The 15,365-nt window shown below is 45.1% G+C and overlaps 1 protein-coding gene across 1 annotated transcript in view; it reads left to right on the top strand.

Moving 5' to 3' along the window:
* LOC143274597 (branched-chain alpha-ketoacid dehydrogenase kinase-like) overlaps positions 1-15,365 on the top strand; it is a 72,637-nt gene that overhangs the window by 43,938 nt on the left and 13,334 nt on the right. Inside the window, exon 10 of the mRNA XM_076578459.1 lies at positions 14,620-14,781. Within this exon, the coding sequence (XP_076434574.1) occupies positions 14,620-14,781 (162 nt within the window). The remainder of the gene's footprint in view (positions 1-14,619; positions 14,782-15,365) is intronic.

The following is a 15,365-nucleotide window of genomic DNA, read 5'->3' as shown; positions in this document are numbered from 1 at the left end:
TGCCTTGGTTCATGGTCAAAATGGTGCTTGAATTCTGGCACTTTAAAGAAACAACAAACGAACAAAAAATTAACAACAAAATCAAAAATCAAAATACAGAAACATTATGGTCAAGTTGTCCTTCATTATCATCATTTGCTACCATCAAAAAAACATGTATGAAAGTCTGTCTGACTATGACCAACAGAACAGCAGAGGAGGCAACTGCAGTCCTGACTTTCCAGGCAAGAATTTGATAGGAATGAAGAATGTCTTGCCCAAGTTACTTCCCCTTTCTCTCAGCCAAGAGGGATTTAGCACACTACAGAGGCCAACTAAGACTATTCCCCAAGGGTGCAGCACTAAGAGCCAGTGCAATCTTGCCTCCTAGCTTGAGAGTTATAGTCCTTCACAAAAGACTGCACTGTAAATGAAATGAGGTTGCGTTAAAGAAACCATTGATCATACAGCTCTTATTTTACTGTTGGCCCAACTGTCAGCTATAAACATCGATCAGACTCTGAGAGTCCAGAGTTGGGCTTGTCAGAAACACAAGATGTGATAAATTTTTTAACCCCTTTGGGGGGTTTTGGTCATAAATCAAAATGCAAAACACACAAAACCAGAGGAATCGTGTTTGTGGTTGTTACTTGAATATGCTAAAACCCACTTTAACATGAAAATTGAATGGTAAACATTTACCATGAATTTTGTTCACTCAAGTTAAATAAAATGTTCACTTCCTGACTGAACACAGGTTTATTTTTATGAAATAAATTGAGTTGGAACTTTGTGGGTTTGAGACTGGAGAAGGAAAATTGTGTGGGGGGGTGGGGGGGGGGGGGGTGAGAGAGAGAGAGAGAGAGACTTTTTCTCTTTCCAGTGATGAACTGTCTGTGCTGTTTTGCTCTGGCGATTAGGTAGTGAAATTGTATACACAGGAATAGACGCTAGTTGTCCATTCTGCAGTGATGGCCTTTTTAAGAAATATTTTTTGCGTGGCTTTGAAGTGTTTGGGGTTTTTTTGTACAATTTTTTTGTGATCTGGGGATGACGAATGAAGTGGAAGGGCGGATTTCCTGAATACAGCCTTGTCTTATTTGCCTTCAGGAGCTGAAATGGTATTGATACATCATCAGCTGCCTTGTATTGTGGAGTGGGTCTTTCTTTCTTCTTTTTTTGAGGGGGGTTGGGGGGGGAGGGATGTGGCAGGGTTTCTGTTTGCAGTTGAATGTTTTATTCAGTTTAGCAGTCCTGGTATGGCCCTGTGTTTGGCTGGACTATAGGAACAATGTCAGATGTCCATTCAGCAGTGCCTGTCTTGTGATGGGTGGTCTCTTCTCACTGCCACATGACATGGATTGTTTCCCCTGCTGTCTCTTCTCACTGCCACATGACATGGATTGTTTCCCCTGCCCTGCTGTCTCTTCTCACTGCCACATGACATGGATTGTTTCCCCTGCCCTGCTGTCTCTTCTCACTGCCCCTTGACATGGATTGTTTCCCCTGCACTGCTGTCTCTTCTCACTGCCACATGACATGGATTGTTTCCCCTGCACTGCTGTCTCTTCTCACTGCCACATGACATGGATTGTTTCCCCTGCCCTGCTGTCTCTTCTCACTGCCCCTTGACATGGATTGTTTCCCCTGCACTGCTGTCTCTTCTCACTGCCCCTTGACATGGATTGTTTCCCCTGCACTGCTGTCTCTTCTCACTGCCACATGACATGGATTGTTTCCCCTGCTGTCTCTTCTCACTGCCACATGACATGGATTGTTTCCCCTGCTGTCTCTTCTCACTGCCACATGACATGGATTGTTTCCCCTGCTGTCTCTTCTCACTGCCACATGACATGGATTGTTTCCCCTGCTGTCTCTTCTCACTGCCACATGACATGGATTGTTTCCCCTGCACTGCTGTCTCTTCTCACTGCCCCTTGACATGGATTGTTTCCCCTGCCCTGCTGTCTCTTCTCACTGCCACATGACATGGATTGTTTCCCCTGCACTGCTGTCTCTTCTCACTGCCACATGACATGGATTGTTTCCCCTGCGCTGCTGTCTCTTCTCACTGCCACATGACATGGATTGTTTCCCCTGCACTGCTGTCTCTTCTCACTGCCACATGACATGGATTGTTTCCCCTGCACTGCTGTCTCTTCTCACTGCCACATGACATGGATTGTTTCCCCTGCTGTCTCTTCTCACTGCCACATGACATGGATTGTTTCCCCTGCTGTCTCTTCTCACTGCCACATGACATGGATTGTTTCCCCTGCACTGCTGTCTCTTCTCACTGCCACATGACATGGATTGTTTCCCCTGCGCTGCTGTCTCTTCTCACTGCCACATGACATGGATTGTTTCCCCTGCACTGCTGTCTCTTCTCACTGCCACATGACATGGATTGTTTCCCCTGCCCTGCTGTCTCTTCTCACTGCCACATGACATGGATTGTTTCCCCTGCCCTGCTGTCTCTTCTCACTGCCACATGACATGGATTGTTTCCACTGCTGTCTCTTCTCACTGCCACATGACATGGATTGTTTCCCCTGCACTGCTGTCTCTTCTCACTGCCACATGACATGGATTGTTTCCCCTGCTGTCTCTTCTCACTGCCACATGACATGGATTGTTTCCACTGCTGTCTCTTCTCACTGCCACATGACATGGATTGTTTCCACTGCTGTCTCTTCTCACTGCCACATGACATGGATTGTTTCCCCTGCGCTGCTGTCTCTTCTCACTGCCACATGACATGGATTGTTTCCCCTGCGCTGCTGTCTCTTCTCACTGCCACATGACATGGATTGTTTCCCCTGCGCTGCTGTCTCTTCTCACTGCCACATGACATGGATTGTTTCCCCTGCTGTCTCTTCTCACTGCCACATGACATGGATTGTTTCCACTGCTGTCTCTTCTCACTGCCACATGTCATGGATTGTTTCCCCTGCGCTGCTGTCTCTTCTCACTGCCACATGACATGGATTGTTTCCCCTGCTGTCTCTTCTCACTGCCACATGACATGGATTGTTTCCCCTGCACTGCTGTCTCTTCTCACTGCCACATGACATGGATTGTTTCCCCTGCACTGCTGTCTCTTCTCACTGCCACATGACATGGATTGTTTCCCCTGCACTGCTGTCTCTTCTCACTGCCCCTTGACATGGATTGTTTCCCCTGCCCTGCTGTCTCTTCTCACTGCCACATGACATGGATTGTTTCCCCTGCCCTGCTGTCTCTTCTCACTGCCCCATGACATGGATTGTTTCCCCTGCACTGCTGTCTCTTCTCCCTGCCCCTTGACATGGATTGTTTCCCCTGCTGTCTCTTCTCACTGCCACATGACATGGATTGTTTCCCCTGCACTGCTGTCTCTTCTCACTGCCACATGACATGGATTGTTTCCCCTGCACTGCTGTCTCTTCTCACTGCCACATGACATGGATTGTTTCCCCCTGCACTGCTGTCTCTTCTCACTGCCACATGACATGGATTGTTTCCCCTGCACTGCTGTCTCTTCTCACTGCCACATGACATGGATTGTTTCCCCTGCACTGCTGTCTCTTCTCACTGCCACATGACATGGATTGTTTCCCCCTGCACTGCTGTCTCTTCTCACTGCCGCATGACATGGATTGTTTCCCCTGCACTGCTGTCTCTTCTCACTGCCACATGACATGGATTGTTTCCCCTGCTGTCTCTTCTCACTGCCACATGACATGGGTTGTTTCCCCTGCACTGCTGTCTCTTCTCACTGCCACATGACATGGGTTGTTTCCCCTGCTGTCTCTTCTCACTGCCACATGACATGGATTGTTTCCCCTGCACTGCTGTCTCTTCTCACTGCCACATGACATGGATTGTTTCCCCTGCTGTCTCTTCTCACTGCCACATGACATGGATTGTTTCCCCTGCTGTCTCTTCTCACTGCCACATGACATGGATTGTTTCCCCTGCTGTCTCTTCTCACTGCCCCATGACATGGATTGTTTCCCCTGCGCTGCTGGCACCTTGACTGGGTGTGGCTGTGAGGGGGTTTGAGATGTTTGGGTGGGGAATTGGGTGTGGGTAGATTTGAGATGTTGGAGTAGGAGTTTTGAGATGTTGGGGGGTTTGGGATGAGGAGGGGGCTAGAGTGGTGGGGGAGGGGGGGTGGGGGGGGAGGGGGGGGGGGGTTGGGGTGAGAGGGGATTGAAGTACTTACAACACTGGCAAGACCTCTACTCCATCTTCATAGACTTCACAAAGGTGTTTGACAGAGTGCGGCATGCTGCCTTACGGACGACCATGAGAGTGTACAGCGTTAACACCAAGCTGTCCAGAGCGATAGAACACCTCTGCAAGGCAGCCAGCGCTGTCTGCTTCTATGGCAGCACAGAGCACTGCTTCACGTCTTCAGTCTGTCAGACAAGGCTGTCCTCTCACACCTGCTCTCTTTTACATCTTTCTCAACAGAATCATGACAGATGCATTGGGAAAATATGAAGGAACAGTCAGCATCAGAGGCAGAACAGTCCTAACTTAAGTTTTACCTTGCAGACAATGGCCTTCCAGAGACAGAAGGTTTTACCTTGCAGTCAGTGGCCTAGCAGGACAGGTTTTACCTTGCAGTCAATGGCCTAGCAGGACAGATTTTACCTTGCAGTCAGTGGCCTTGCAGGACAGGTTTTACCTTGCAGTCAGTGGCCTAGCAGGACAGGTTTTACCTTGCAGTCAGTGGCCTAGCAGGACAGGTTTTACTTTACAGTCAGTGGCCTAGCAGGACAGGTTTTACCTTGCAGTCAATGGCCTAGCAGGACAGGTTTTACCTTGCAGTCAGTGGCCTTGCAGGACAGGTTTTACCTTGCAGTCAGTGGCCTAGCAGGACAGGTTTTACCTTGCAGTCAGTGGCCTAGCAGGACAGGTTTTACCTTGCAGTCAGTGGCCTAGCAGGACAGATTTTACCTTGCAGTCAGTGGCCTTGCAGGACAGGTTTTACCTTGCAGTCAGTGGCCTAGCAGGACAGGTTTTACCTTGCAGTCAATGGCCTAGCAGGACAGGTTTTACCTTGCAGTCAGTGGCCTAGCAGGACAGGTTTTACCTTGCAGTCAGTGGCCTAGCAGGACAGGTTTTACTTTACAGTCAGTGGCCTTGCAGGACTCTGTGACGTGGAAACCAGTGCATAGAAGACCATGCTGATGACCAGTAACACCAGGAGCATAAGCACTTACATCAGAATCAGTGTTATGAAAGTGGAAATAGCCTCCAGTTAAGTACCAGGTAGCAATAGTAACAGACCAAAGATCAAAGCCTGAAATATTGTCCAAGATTCTACAACATCAGCACTGACAAAACTGAAGGCCATTTGGAGCTGTAGGAACATCACACTCTGACTCATCACACTCTGACTCGGCTCAAAGATGAGACTGATGCATTCCTTGGTTATCTCAACATTCCTGTATGTCTGTGAGTCATAGACTTTGGCAGCTCACATGGAGAAGAGCATACAGGCCACAGAAATGAAATGTTTCTGAAAACTCCTTGACATCTCCTACAGAATACCACTGAAGAAGTGAGAAACAGTCAGGCCAGTCTAGATATAACCTAAGTGAAGAAACACAAATTGAAGTGGTACGTCCAGGTCTCTTGACCAGCTGGACTTGCCAAGGCAGTCCTGCAAGGCACAGTGCACAGAAGGGGGAGAGGCAGAGAGACAGAGATGTGAGGGCAATATCACTGAATGGACAGGCCTGAGAGACAGAGATGTGAGAGCAATATCACTGAATGGACAGGCCTGAGAGACAGAGATGTGAGGGCAATATCACTGAATGGACAGGCCTGAGAGACAGATGTGAGGGCAATATCACTGAATGGACAGGCCTGAGAGACAGAGATGTGAGGGCAATATCACTGAATGGACAGGCCTGAGAGACAGATGTGAGGGCAATATCACTGAATGGACAGGCCTGAGAGACAGATGTGAGGGCAATATCACTGAATGGACAGGCCTGAGAGACAGAGATGTGAGGGCAACATCACTGAATGGACAGGCCTGAGAGACAGATGTGGGGGCAATATCACTGAATGGACAGGCCTGAGAGATGTGAGAGCAATATCACTGAATGGACAGGCCTGAGAGACAGAGATGTGAGGGCAATATCACTGAATGGACAGGCCTGAGAGACAGATGTGGGGGCAATATCACTGAATGGACAGGCCTGAGACTGAGCAATGCCCAAAGACAGATGAGGAACAGAGAGAAATGGAGACAGCTGGTCGTCAGGTCAGCAGTGTGCCCCTACGGTAGTGAGATAGGATAGAATGAGAAGGATGTGAGGTATGTAGGATTTAAGGTGTGTGGGGTGGGGGGATTCGGTTTTGGGGTGAGAGGGATTTAGGGTCAAGGGGAGAGGGGCATGAGAATAATTATTAGTGACATTTAGATGACACAAAATGACACAGAAAAAAATCTCCAAAGCACACACACACACACACACACACACACACACACACACACACACACACACTTATTTGAATTAAAAATATAATAAAAAGTAATCAGAGTACTCACTGCTCATGTCTCATACAGAAGAAATGAGATGTGGCACACATCCACACACAGTGACTGTTTCAGATCCTCACTTTCCAAATCCAGTTTGGGGAAGTGTCATCAAACACTAGAAATAAAACATCTGTCAGAGTTTTTCTTGCACATATAAAACGGGTCATTGAAACGAATGTAGACACAGTGTTGCCAAAGATGTGTCAAAGACCGCTGTTTCCACACGACGAGAGAGGTGGGTGAATCCAATCCGCACCAACCTGTTCCAGTTTTACTGAGCAGTGGATCAGATTTGTTGTTCTTGTTGTGGAGCAGCAGTCCAGTCCAGTCCAGAAGCTTTTAGAGTTCAAGCTTGTCTTGTTGCAGTTCCACACAAACGACAGACCACTTTTTGCTGGTTTTCTGTGTGAGTTGCACCACTCCTGGTTACTTTCTCTATGGGCAGCTTGCATCTGTGTTGGTGTCCGTACTGTGAGCTGATGTCTTTCAGTGCAGTGGTGGCTGTAACATCCACATTCTGCTGTTGTGACGAGGGTTTGTGAAGCACAGTGCGTCACTTAAACTGGGGATCCGTGTGATTCACATTTCAGGGAAAACATGCAGTTCACATGACTGCGGCGTCATCCTGTGAGTCAGCCCTGTCTTCCTTGTCACAACATTTCTCTGCGCCACTTTGTCTCTTGGAGAAGAGAGAGAAGAACACTGTAATGGTGTGCCCAGGTTCTGTCTTCCCATGGATGGCCGAGGTGTTTTATTGATGCCTTTTGAGAGTCACTGTGCAGTTTCTGTCTTCCTGTGGATGGCCAAGGTGTTTTATTGATGCCTTTTGAGAGTCACAGTGCAGTCTGTCTTCCCATGGATGGCCGAGGTGTTTTATTGATGCCTTTTGAGAGTCACTGTGCAGTTTCTGTCTTCCTGTGGATGGCTGAAGCGCTTTATTGATGCCTTATTAAGTCACTGAGGTGTTGTATTGATGCCTTGTAATGTCACTGAAGGGTTGTATTGAGGCCTTGTGATGTCACGGAAGGGTTGTATTGAGGCCTTGTGATGTCACTGAAGGGTTGTATTGAGGCCTTGTGATGTCACTGAAGTGTTGTATTGATTCCTTGTGATGTCACTGAAGGGTTGTATTGATGCCTTGTGATGTCACTGAAGGGTTGTATTGATTCCTTGTGATGTCACTGAAGGGTTGTATTGATGCCTTGTGATGTCACTGAAGGGTTGTATTGATGCCTTGTGATGTCACTGAGGTGTATTGATGCCTTGTGATGTCACTGAAGGGTTGTATTGATGCCTTGTGATGTCACGGAAGGGTTGTATTGATGCCTTGTGATGTCACTGAAGGGTTGTATTGATTCCTTGTGATGTCACTGAAGGGTTGTATTGATGCCTTGTGATGTCACTGAAGGGCTGTATTGATGCCTTGTGATGTCACTGAAGGGTTGTATTGAGGCCTTGTGATGTCACTGAAGGGTTGTATTGAGGCCTTGTGATGTCACTGAAGGGTTGTATTGAGGCCTTGTGATGTCACTGAAGGGCTGTATTGATGCCTTGTGATGTCACTGAAGGGTTGTATTGATGCCTTGTGATGTCACTGAGGTGTATTGATGCCTTGTGATGTCACTGAAGGGTTGTATTGATGCCTTGTGATGTCACTGAAGGGTTGTATTGACGCCTTGTGATGTCACTGAAGTGTTGTATTGAGGCCTTGTGATGTCACTGAAGGGTTGTATTGATGCCTTGTGATGTCACTGAAGGGTTGTATTGAGGCCTTGTGATGTCACTGAAGTGTTGTATTGAGGCCTTGTGATGTCACTGAAGGGTTGTATTGATGCCTTGTGATGTCACTGAAGGGTTGTATTGATGCCTTGTGATGTCACTGAAGGGTTGTATTGATGCCTTGTGATGTCACTGAGGTGTATTGATGCCTTGTGATGTCACTGGCATTGGAGCATCAGTAAGTGTTGTTCCTCACCATGACTGGTGAGCCAGTGTCTCCTCCCTGAAGTGGGGAAGCCATGACACAGTCACAGCATCAACACACAGGGCTGTTGGCAAACAAGAATGCTTCCTGCAGGAAAAGACAGTGCAGGAAAGATACGCCCAACACAAAACTCTCCACCCCGTGTTTTAGGTGTGTGAATTTTTGAGGCAAACAACACGACTGACTCTCTCTCCCAAGCTGTGTGGGGTCTGAAAAGAGTCAGCACTGTCTCTTCAACACAGACCAACCCCCAAAACAGTAATGCTGCCTACATGGTGGGGTAAAAATGGTCATAAACAATAAACGTCTGGTACACAAAAGTGAAGATGGGAGTGGCAGCCCACAAACACTGCTGAAGAAGAATCCGACCTGCAGAGACACACTGTCCACCCACACAGGCAGTGAGCAGAGTGAGAGGTGTTCTGATATGTAAGCCAGCACTCCTCTTTTTCCAGTGATATGTGGGTGGTCATTGTGTCATGCAGTTAGAGGGAATATGTGGGGCATTTAGAGACCTGAGCTCAGCCACTTGGCACAGGTCTGCTAATCCTCTGGCTTGCCATGGGGTATTACACCTCTGTGTGTGTGTGTGTGTGTGTGTGTGAGAGAGAGGTGGCATGTGGTGTGTTTAGATCAATGTTTGTTCCAGAGAGAGATGAAAAAAACAAAACAACTGTTTTAAGTTTGTGTGATGATGCTGACATGGGTGGGAGCTCTCAGAAGTGATTTTGGCTATCATGGTAAGATCGGTAATATCGTGACAAATAAAGTGTTGGGAAGAAGCTTACTTTGGTTTCCATCACTTAAATTCAAGCATTGACTGATACACTTGGATTTTGGAACTGTCATTTGCATTTTTTTTTTTTTAAGAATGAAATGAATGACAAAAAATTGGAATAGACTGTCTAATGAGGCTGTTGCAAACAAGTGTGTGTGTTTTTTGGTTTGTTTTGTTTTTGCTGCCCAGTCATGTATGCCATTTCAGTGGCACTGTCCCCACATCACTTCCTCCCAGTCACACAGACACATCACGTGCCAGCACAGAACTCCATTGTGAAGTGTTGATGTTAGCTTTCCAGGAGGCCACACACCAGAGGAGATTGTCTGTCTGTCTGTCTGTCTGTCACCTCTCTGATGAACAGAATCCCACTGTCTGGAATCAGGAAATCCATTAGTCCTTGGTGTTGCGTTGTGTTTGTCAGTATGACTGGTGTGTCAGTATGACTGGTGTGTCGTTAGGTGTCAGTATGACTGGTGTGTCAGTATGACTGGTGTGTCGTTGTTTGTCAGTATGACTGGTGTGTCGTTGTTTGTCAGTATGACTGGTGTGTCAGTATGACTGGTGTGTCAGTATGACTGGTGTTGTGTTGTTTGTCAGTATGACTGGTGTGTCGTTGTTTGTCAGTATGACTGGTGTGTCGTTGTTTGTCAGTATGACTGGTGTGTCGTTGTTTGTCAGTATGACTGGTGTGTCGTTGTTTGTCAGTATGACTGGTGTGTCAGTATGACTGGTGTGTCAGTATGACTGGTGTTGTGTTGTTTGTCAGTATGACTGGTGTGTCGTTGTTTGTCAGTATGACTGGTGTGTCGTTGTTTGTCAGTATGACTGGTGTGTCGTTGTTTGTCAGTATGACTGGTGTGTCGTTATGTGTCAGTATGACTGGTGTGTCGTTGTTTGTCAGTATGACTGGTGTGTCAGTATGACTGGTGTGTCGTTGTTTGTCAGTATGACTGGTGTGTCGTTGTTTGTCAGTATGACTGGTGTGTCAGTATGACTGGTGTGTCGTTGTTTGTCAGTATGACTGGTGTGTCGTTGTTTGTCAGTATGACTGGTGTGTCGTTGTTTGTCAGTATGACTGGTGTGTCGTTAGGTGGGTGTTAATCTGGAGATATGTTTGTTTTTATGTCAGTGTGTGTTTTTATTTTAACTTTAAAAAAAAAAAGTCTGGAGGTGATAAAGCAGAGCTCACCCCACATATGCCCAGTGTATTTTTTGGAGTTAGATGTGGCAGTGAAATAGGTGTAGCATCTGCAAGGAGATGTCAAAGAGGCAAACTGATCCATTTACTGAAGACCACAATATACAAAGCAGGATAATGACAGTGGTATGAATGTGTAAACTGGCTGTCAGCATTGGAAAGATAGCGATGTACAATGCAGGATAATGACAGTGGTATGAATGTGTAAACTGGCTGTCAGCATTGGAAAGATAGCGATGTACAATGCAGGATAATGACAGTGGTATCAATGTGTAAACTGGCTGTCAGCATTGGAAAGATAGCGATGTACAATGCAGGATAATGACAGTGGTATCAATGTGTAAACTGGCTGTCAGCATTGGAAAGATAGCGATGTACAATGCAGGATAATGACAGTGGTATGAATGTGTAAACTGGCTGTCAGCATTGGAAAGATAGCGATGTACAATGCAGGATAATGACAGTGGTATCAATGTGTAAACTGGCTGTCAGCATTGGAAAGATAGCGATGTACAATGCAGGATAATGACAGTGGTATCAATGTGTAAACTGGCTGTCAGCATTGGAAAGATAGCGATGTACAATGCAGGATAATGACAGTGGTATCAATGTGTAAACTGGCTGTCAGCATTGGAAAGATAGCGATGTACAATGCAGGATAATGACAGTGGTATCAATGTGTAAACTGGCTGTCAGCATTGGAAAGATAGCGATGTACAATGCAGGATAATGACAGTGGTATCAATGTGTAAACTGGCTGTCAGCATTGGAAAGATAGCGATGTACAATGCAGGATAATGACAGTGGTATCAATGTGTAAACTGGCTGTCAGCATTGGAAAGATAGCGATGTACAATGCAGGATAATGACAGTGGTATGAATGTGTAAACTGGCTGTCAGCATTGGAAAGATAGCGATGTACAATGCAGGATAATGACAGTGGTATCAATGTGTAAACTGGCTGTCAGCATTGGAAAGATAGCGATGTACAATGCAGGATAATGACAGTGGTATCAATGTGTAAACTGGCTGTCAGCATTGGAAAGATAGCGATGTACAATGCAGGATAATGACAGTGGTATCAATGTGTAAACTGGCTGTCAGCATTGGAAAGATAGCGATGTACAATGCAGGATAATGACAGTGGTATCAATGTGTAAACTGGCTGTCAGCATTGGAAAGATAGCGATGTACAATGCAGGATAATGACAGTGGTATCAATGTGTAAACTGGCTGTCAGCATTGGAAAGATAGCGATGTACAATGCAGGATAATGACAGTGGTATGAATGTGTAAACTGGCTGTCAGCATTGAAAAGACCATGATGTACAAAGCAGGATAATGACAGTGGTATAATGTGTAAACTGGCTGTCAGCATTGGAAAGATAGCGATGTACAATGCAGGATAATGACAGTGGTATCAATGTGTAAACTGGCTGTCAGCATTGGAAAGATAGCGATGTACAAAGCAGGATAATGACAGTGGTATCAATGTGTAAACTGGCTGTCAGCATTAGAAACCTTTCAGTGAAAAGAGTGTCCCTGGGCTTTCCATGTTCCAGCTATCCATGTTCCCGACTTGCTGTGAACTGAACTCATTTATCCATGTTCCTGACTTGCCGTGAACTGAACTCCCATACCTCTTGCCAAACTCTGCATGTCCACGAAGGTTTCAGATCAAACAGATTTGTTCCGGGAGAGATTAATTGGATTAATCCAGATTGAACTAATCCCATCCTGAGCGTCTGTCTGCTAATATCCTATAGGCGAACATTGTCAAATAACAGTAAATGAGAAACATAAGCAGTTGACATACTAACTTTGCCAATCTCTGTGTGTATGACTTCATGAAGTTGCCAAAGTCTTATCTTGCACTGTTTAAGAGCAGAACACTGCTGGCTTGCTTGTCTTAGTTTGGCTTGTATCTTCATTACTTAAACTTCACGTCACTTAGAATGGAACATGTTGTTCACTTTAAAAAAAATTTTTTTTTTGCTATTATGATATGATTAAGTCAATATGTAAATAAAATTAATACTTGGTGTGTTGTTCTAAAGGATGTTAAGTTAAGGCCAGACACTACAGTCAAATAACTTTTTTCTCTCCAACTATCTCTCTCTTTTTTTGTCTACTCGGTGTATCATCACTTGTGGATCACAAAAAAGTGTTATCTAAATTTCTGTGTATACCCGTTGCTATGGAAACAAGTCAAAATGGCCACCAAACAAGGTATCAAAGAAATTGGGTTTGTGGTCCATGTGGTGCATGCAAACATTTTTTGTTATGTGGACTTGATACACAATGACATTATCATTATTTTCACATGAGATTATATTGATTACTTGATACACAATGACATTATCTTTATTTTCACATGAGATTATATTGATTACTTGATACACAATGACATTATCTTTATTTTCACATGAGATTATATTGATTACTTGATACACAATGACATTATCTTTATTTTCACGTGAGATTATATTGATTCTTCAGTTATTCCATTTTATGATTTTTTTAAAATTTTGGGTATTGGGAAATCCTCGAAGTTTACAATGGGTAAAAAGATTGGAACCGCTATGAATTAAAACCCATAGATTATTTTCATACATACTCACAACAAAACTTCAATAACATGTTATAAAACAATCATGCAAAGTCTCATGGTTGTAGGTTTACTCATCATTGAGCAAGACCAAGGTATGTTGTCAAGGCCAGAAACTTGATGACTTGCGTCAAAATTGAACAAAATAAACACTTCCGTGATTCAGTAAGTAATCTTTATTGGCAATTTTTTTCGTTGTTAAAGACATCTTTACAGTGGAAAAACTTATGCATATGATAGAAGAGATGTTCAAGAATCAAAATCCGTCAAAAAACCCAAACCATGAAAAATCATCATTTTGGTCCCTTTTGCACTGCCGTGTCCCCCCTTAATGCAGGGGAATGTATGTTTTTTCTCCCATCCTCTGGACCTTGACTGGTTGTCTGGGTGCTAGCCTTTCACATGAGACAGTGAACCAGAGTCCTGAATGCAGTGTGCACTCAGCACATGTGAAAGATCCCATGGCAGCAAGAGGTGTCCCTGTAGAAACATGTGATTGATCGGGAAAGATTCCATAGCAGCAAGAGTTATCCCTGTAGAAACATGTGATTGATAGGGAAAGATCCCATAGCAGCAAGAGTTATCCCTATAGAAACATGTGATTGATAGGGAAAGATCCCATAGCAGCAAGAGTTATCCCTGTAGAAACATGTGATTGATAGGGAAAGATCCCATAGCAGCAAGAGTTATCCCTGTAGAAACATGTGATTGATAGGGAAAGATCCCATAGCAGCAAGAGTTATCCCTGTGGAAACATCAGATTGATAGGGAAAGATCCCATAGCAGCAAGAGTTATCCCTGTAGAAACGTGATTGATAGGGAAAGATCCCATAGCAGCAAGAGTTATCCCTGTAGAAACGTGATTGATAGGGAAAGATCCCATAGCAGCAAGAGTTATCCCTGTAGAAACGTGATTGATAGGGAAAGATCCCATAGCAGCAAGATGTCCCTGTGGAAAGATGTGATTGATGACCCCAATGAATAACTTCATGGTGTGCTGGATATCTGACCATGGGTGGATAGTGGTATGTACGTGCTGTGCATCAGAATGATGTAATAACTTGGCGCTGTGCTGTGCTGGGCAGGATATCTGACCATGGGTGGATAGTGGTATGTACGTGCTGTGCATCAGAATGATGTAATAACTTGGTGCTGTGCTGTGCTGGGCAGGATATCTGACCATGGGTGGATAGTGGTATGTACGTGCTGTGCGTCAGAATGATGTAATAACTTGGTGCTGTGCTGTGCTGTGCTGGGCAGGATATCTGACCATGGGTGGATAGTGGTATGTACGTGCTGTGCATCAGAATGATGTAATAACTTGGTGCTGTGCTGTGCTGTGCTGGGCAGGATATCTGACCATGGGTGGATAGTGGTATGTACGTGCTGTGCATCAGAATGATGTAATAACTTGGTGCTGTGCTGTGCTGGGCAGGATATCTGACCATGGGTGGATAGTGGTATGTACGTGCTGTGCGTCAGAATGATGTAATAACTTGGTGCTGTGCTGTGCTGTGCTGGGCAGGATATCTGACCGAGGGGGTGGAGTGCCCCAGAAGCTGGCGCGGCGAGTGTTTGAGTACAACTTCACCACGTCGGGCAGCGCCTCACACGACCAGAGCGGTGGTATTTTTGACAGCTTCATGCACAGTGACCACTCCACGCCCACTGCGGGCAAAATGCACGGGTCAGTCACTGTCCACTTGGTGGTGATTGTGGTGGTGATGGGTTTGGTGATGGTGATGGTGGTCATCAACCACAATGTGATGATTATGATCATGATAGTGAAGATGGTAATGATGGTTGTGGTCATCAACCACAATGTAATAATGATACTACTACAACTACTACTGCTGCTGCTGCTGCTGCTGCTAAGCATACTTATATAGCACTTTCAGACCTCTCAAATAGCTTTAGAGTAACATGTGAGTCAGACACAAAGCAGTCAATATGTTTGAGAGGTTCAAAAGCACAATATTCTTATTATTATTGCTGCTATTGTCATTGTAAGTAATAGGTGCAGGTTGTGTACAAGGTACAGGTTTGGCCCCTTGTCCAGTCATGCCTATGAATCAGTAATAATAATAATGATGATAATGATGATGATGATGATAATAACCTCAGTGTAACAGGTACGGGTTTGGCCTGCCATCAAGCTGTGCCTACATATCAGTAATGACAATAATAATAATAATGATAATGATAACCTCTGTGACCAGCTATGGCTTTGGCCTGCTGTCCAGCCATGCCTACCTATCAGTAATGATAATG

The sequence above is a fragment of the Babylonia areolata genome, chromosome 29, assembly GCF_041734735.1.
Source record: "Babylonia areolata isolate BAREFJ2019XMU chromosome 29, ASM4173473v1, whole genome shotgun sequence".
Classification (NCBI taxonomy): domain Eukaryota; kingdom Metazoa; phylum Mollusca; class Gastropoda; order Neogastropoda; family Buccinidae; genus Babylonia; species Babylonia areolata.
The sequence above is the reverse complement of the archived record's forward strand: the minus strand, read 5'-3'. Positions and strand labels throughout refer to the sequence as shown.